We start from the raw sequence: 6,000 nt of genomic DNA on the forward strand, positions 1-6,000 counted from the left end.
ACAAATGCCAGAAAATATGTGGCTTTAGAAAATGTGAGTCTCATAATACTCAAAATACTTCACTGAGGATGACAGGTAAACTTCAGAATGCATCAAATGAGATGTACTTAAGTTATTAAAATTTAAACAACAAGACTCATTCCTTCTAGAAGAGAAACCAGGGGAGCTAATAATGTCCTGATTTTTGACACTGTCTAGGACAGAAAAACCAAGGGAAGATTTGACAAATCTTTCAACACTTCTTTTGAGATTCTGAACTTCTACTGCTTATTATTCAGAGTCAAAGTTGTCTTTGGGAAGAATATTGTTAATTTCGAAGAAAACTTTTTGAACTTGTTCAGGTTTCTTGTTTCATTTTTAATAGTATTTTAAAAATTCAATAACAAACAATTATAAGGGTTTGCATTCTGATTCTAACAGGCATACACTATGTAATATAAGTCCCATTTTCCAAAGTGTTCAACCCATTGGACAGAGAAAACATTAACAGAGAATTTTTATCTGTGAACAAACTGCTCCATATAAACATTCATAGTTTCCATATTGACTTTTTGAGCATATCCAAGACCATAAATGCTCTTAGGTGACACAAAGAAGCTTAAAAACACAAGAAGCTTTGGAAGGTCAATGAATATAAGTGACGTGACAGCAACAGGGGGATTGGCTTTTTCTCCTTTTGACGAAATTACTACTAAAAAAATTATTTGTTTCCTCAGGTGTTATTTATTAAGCCATTTATATTTGAAAATGATTAGAATATAGGCAATATTATAACTATTGAACATATAACATCCCATTAAAATTAGGACACAATTTTATCACAGGAGAAAATAAGTATTATTTCTCTTTTGTCTTGGAGTATGATGGAATGCTAAGCCCAGATATATTTGTTCAAAATATTTTAGTTTCCAAATTTGTCAAAGAGTTGTTGATATATGCAATATTTAAATATAAACAACAGTTTATATGGTAGACCAACAGTACAAATATTAAGCAATATTTTATTTATCAAAGCAGCTAGTTTTTCAAGCTTACAATGACACTGGGTTGCAGAGATGGGTAGGCAATTAAAAGCATTGACTGCTGTTCCAGAAAACCCAGGTCCAGTTCCTAATACCCACGTGACCACGCACATTCACTTATTATGCCAGTCCTAAGGATGTAATTGCCTGTGTGGGTTGTTTATGCACATGGTACATAGACATAAATTTAGGCAAATACTTATAGACCTAAAATAAAATATCATAAAAAGCCTATAAGGATGAGCACAACTTGCTACAGTACTCTCTAAGACATGAGCTATATCTTAGTTAATCTTTCATCCAGATTTCTCTAGAAAAAAAATGCACATTAAATTATTTGCGGGCAATAAAATCTTTCAGAATCCATACCTTGTACCAAAGGATTTCAGGTTCCCTGGTTGGTAATAAAAAGTCCTCTATGTCTCGACATGAAATTTCCTTGCTTTTGCTAAGTTCAGCTTTTTCAAAGTACTTCATCTTGGAATTGTAGCAAAGTCCAGTGTCATTTTCTCCCACTGTCAGTGAGATGGAGACTTTCATACAATATGTGGAATTCCTGTAACAAAGCAGAATTTATATATAAACTTTTGGGAATGGAAAGTAAATGGTGCCAACAGGGTGTTTATCATCTTAGGAAAATAAGGAAAACAAATAAAAGAAAAAACACGCATTTTTTTTAATGTTTTGGGGGGTGCCTTCGTTTATTTCATGGGATTGTCTACTATTTACCATATAAATAGCACTAGGTCTTATAAAACAAGACTTGTACATTATACTCATTTTCCTCAAAAATTGTTTCTATATTAAATTGAAAATTTATTTAATAGATATACTTTTATGTAGAACAATGAAAAGAATGAAGAAAAATTTAGGACAGCAAAAATGTTAAATATAGTTTTATGTCAAAACAGGAAAGCTAAATAGAGAAGTAGAATAGAACAACTGATCCGTGAAGTGGAAAGGAAGGGTACAAGGAATGCCATGTATATTTTATTGCACTTTTAGACTTGATAGGGGGAAAATAGATGACTGTCAGACAAAACCAAATTTGGGTAAAAGTATTGAAATGAATCATTGAGTTTACATGTACATATCCATTTTGTTAAAACCTGGATATGGTTGTGTCAAAGGTCAATATTTCATACATGGATTTTACAGAACTGGTGAAATGAGTCTATATCTCATGTTTTGTTTTTCTTGTTGAATTCTAAACCATGGTTAAGATTTAGAATATTTTAGAGGAGAAATCATAATCAAAGATTTTCTTTGAATAATTTGGAACAAAAGAAAATGTAAAATATAATGTTATATTTTTGCTTGGTATTTGTATGTCTGGATATTCAATATAATGTGATGCTTAGGAGTTTAAAAAAAAGTAAAGTATTACATTTAAGTGTTGCTTAAAGTATTGTTTCTTCAGTAAGTATCCAACAACTCATTGCTAACTTGATCATTGATAGTGTATTAAAATGTCATTTTTTATTATTTTTGTAATATTGGTCATGATGGTGGACAGAGCATAGGTAAATATTAGTAATTCATTTTCTATTGAGTAGCAAAAATATTTACAATAACTAAGACAATTTTTGAATATAGACAATGCTATATACCTATAATAACTACCTTATAAGTTGATTTAAAACATCATTAAAAAAGACAATGACCTATTAAAACAGTCTAACATCTTAAAAGATTCAAAGAGTATGTGCTCAGGAATCTTGCTACAATGAAAAACTACATTTTCTGTCCATAGCCTCCCAGAAATAAGGAAGAAAGGGACACATGTAAACAATTTGAAAGCTAAGATAATGTGCAATAGAAAAATCATATAAACTACCAAACTGGTGTCAAAGAAAGAAACAAGGTTTCCCGACTAATTGGATTGTTTTCAAGAATGAATGACAAATTGCAGATCTTGGGAATGGCAGTCTCAAGTCATGCTGTTCATAAAGCCCTGAGTGAATGAAATCAGACTGTATCAGAACGCACTCAAGGAATGGAGATTCACAGAAGCCACCTTGAATGTCACGTAACCTATTTCCAAGAGTTTGACTTGACAATGGGTGAGAACAAAATGTGTACATTGGAATAGTTTTGTCCTATTGTAATGGAGATAATGATAAGATAGGAAGGAAAGAAAACTAAATGGAATTCAACAAAATAGAAAAGAACTTCATTCATTTAGGAAAACTTGCAACCTAAAAGAGTCAGTTTACAGTATCATAGTAAAGAAGTCGGGTTCAAAATGTACTTGAGACATTAAATGAAGAAAATAATACAATAATAAGGAACCAAATAGAGAGCCACACAAGATATAGAATTTTTCTTAGTTACGTATATGAAAAGTAGACCCAATGTTTCAGTAAGGGAAATTATAAAACTGAATACTCAAATAAAATAAATGTATGAAATTTTATCTCAAATTTTATACCCAAGTGCAAAAGTTACCCATTTTGCAGTCTTCTTGGAGGGTATCTTATATATGATGTGATTTCAATATATTCTTTTAAAATTTTGGTGAGAGAAAAGTAATTATTAAGTACTCACAAGAGAAAATATGGAGACAAAGTATAGAACAGAGACTGAAGGAAAAGCCATCCTGATATAGCTCTCTTCTGAGAGGCTCTGCCAATGCCTGACATATACAGAGGTGGATGCTCGCAGCCAACCATTGGACTGAGCACAGGATCCCCAAAGGAAGAATTAAAGAAAGGACCCAAGGAGCTGAAGGGGTTTGCAGCTCCATAGGAGGAACAAGAATATGAACCAACCAGTACCCCTAGAGCTCTCAGGAACTAAATCACCAACAAAAGAGAACACATGGAGGGCGCCATGGCTCCACCTGCATATGTAGAGGATGTCCTAGTCGGTCATCAAGGGGAGAAGAGGCTCTTGGTCCTATGGAGGTTCAATGCCCCAGTATAGGGGAATGCCTGGGCAAGGAAGTAGGAGTGGGTGGGTGGGGGACACCCTTATAGAAGCAGGGGGAGGGAGGTTGGGATATGGGGTTTCTGGAGGGGAAAACAGGAATGGGGATAACATTTGAAATGTAAATTTAAAAAATAGCCAATAAAAAAGTGATCAACTATATTAGCATACAATCTAGAGAAAATACTCAGGTTTCATATTAACATCCATTTATAGAACACATAGACACTTTGAGGAATGCAGACAAATATATATATTCTAAGCTCATTTCTCCACATTTTGTGATATTATTATTCCTTAGAGCTGAATAACATTCCATTTAAAAAATGTATATATTTTCATTATCCATTAATTTGCTGATTCAATTGGTTCTGTCTTTTGTCTTTTGTTTGTTTGTTTCTTTGTTTTTATTTTGTTTTTGATACAATGAGTAAAGCAGCAATACCCACAGAGGTACAAGTATTTCTATTGTAGAATATGGCATTCTCTGGGCACATGCCAGAGGGTGAAATAGCTGACTAATGTGGAAGTTTTATCTTTAATCTTGGAGGAATGTTCAAATTGATATTTGTAATGGCTGTATTTTCTTTTGCATCCTCACCAGAAGTAAATAAAGGTTCCTCTTTTCTCACAACCTAGGCAATCATTTGCTGTTGGATTTGTTGATGATAGCCAACCATGGTGTGGTTTGTCAAAGTAGTTTTAATTTGCATTTCCTGATGACTAAGGATGTTGAGAACTTTTGAAAATAGTTATTGATCATTTCTCTCTCTCTCTCTCTCTCTCTCTCTCTCTCTCTCTCTCTCTCTCTCTCTCTCTCTCTCTCTCTCTCTCTCTCTCTCTCTCTCTCTCTCTCTCTCTCTCTCTCTCTTTCTTTTTTTTTTTTTTTTTGAAGACTGCCTATTTGCTGATTATTCATTTTATTGCCATGGCCTTTTATTTCTGTAATTCTTTGTGAATTCTGGATATTAACCCCTTACTCCTCCATTGCTGGTGGGATTGCAAGGTTGTACAACCATTCTGGAAATCAGTCTGGCATTTCCTCAGAAAATTGGACATAGTACTACCAGAAGATCCAGCAATACTACCTCTGGGCATATACCCAGAAGGTGCTCCAACTGATAATAAGAACACATGCTCCACTATGTTCATAGCAGCCTTATTTATAATAGCCAGAAGCTGGAAAGAACCCAGATTTCCCTCAATAGAGGGATGGATACAGAAAATGTGGTACATTTACACAATGGAGTACTACTTAGCTATTCAAAACAATGGCTTCCTGAAGTTCACACACAAATGGATGGAACTTGAAAATATCATCCTGAGCTAGGTAACCCAATCACAAAAGAACACTCATGGTATGCACTCACTGATAAGTGGATATTAGCTCAGAAGCTCAGAATACCAAAGATACAATTCACAAACCACATGAAGCTCAATAAGAAGGAAACCCAATATGTGGGTGCTTCAGTCCTTCTTAGAAGAACAAAATACTCACAGGAGCAAATATGGAGATAATGTATACAGCAGAGACTAAAGGAAAGGCAGAGACTGCCCCACCTGTAGATCCATCCCATATACAGTCACCAAATCCAGACACTATTGTGGATGCCAAGAAGTGCATGCTGACAGGAGCCTGATATGGCTGTCAACTGAGAGGCCCTGCTAGAGTCTTACAAATACAGAGACCAAACTTTGCACTGAGTGTGGGGTCCCTAATACAGGAGTTAGAGAAGGGACTGAAGGAGTTGAAGGGGTTTGCGAGCCCATAGGAACAACAATGATATCACCCTACCAGACCCCCCCAGAACTCCCAGGGACTAAGCCATCAACAAGGGAGTACCCAAGATACAATTTGCAAAACACATGAAACTCAAAAAGAACAAAGACCAAATAAGTGTGGGCACTTTGCCCCTTCTTAGAATTTGGAACAAAACACCCATGGAAGGAGTTACAGAGACAAAGTTTGGAGCTGAGACGAAAGGATGGACCATCTAGAGACTGCCATATCCGGGNATCCATCCCATAATCAGCTTCCAAAAGCCGACAC

At 35.0% G+C, this 6,000-nt stretch overlaps 1 protein-coding gene across 4 annotated transcripts in view; it reads right to left on the reverse strand.

The window, feature by feature from the left end:
- Positions 1-6,000, reverse strand: part of Il1rapl1 (interleukin 1 receptor accessory protein like 1) — a 1,320,182-nt gene that overhangs the window by 533,333 nt on the left and 780,849 nt on the right. For all 4 annotated transcript variants that reach the window (XM_021153186.2, XM_029473014.1, XM_029473016.1 and 1 more), the window contains one exon: positions 1,392-1,578. In XM_021153186.2, the coding sequence (XP_021008845.1) occupies positions 1,392-1,578 (187 nt within the window). The remainder of the gene's footprint in view (positions 1-1,391; positions 1,579-6,000) is intronic.

This window comes from Mus caroli, chromosome X (assembly GCF_900094665.2).
Source record: "Mus caroli chromosome X, CAROLI_EIJ_v1.1, whole genome shotgun sequence".
NCBI lineage: Eukaryota > Metazoa > Chordata > Mammalia > Rodentia > Muridae > Mus > Mus caroli.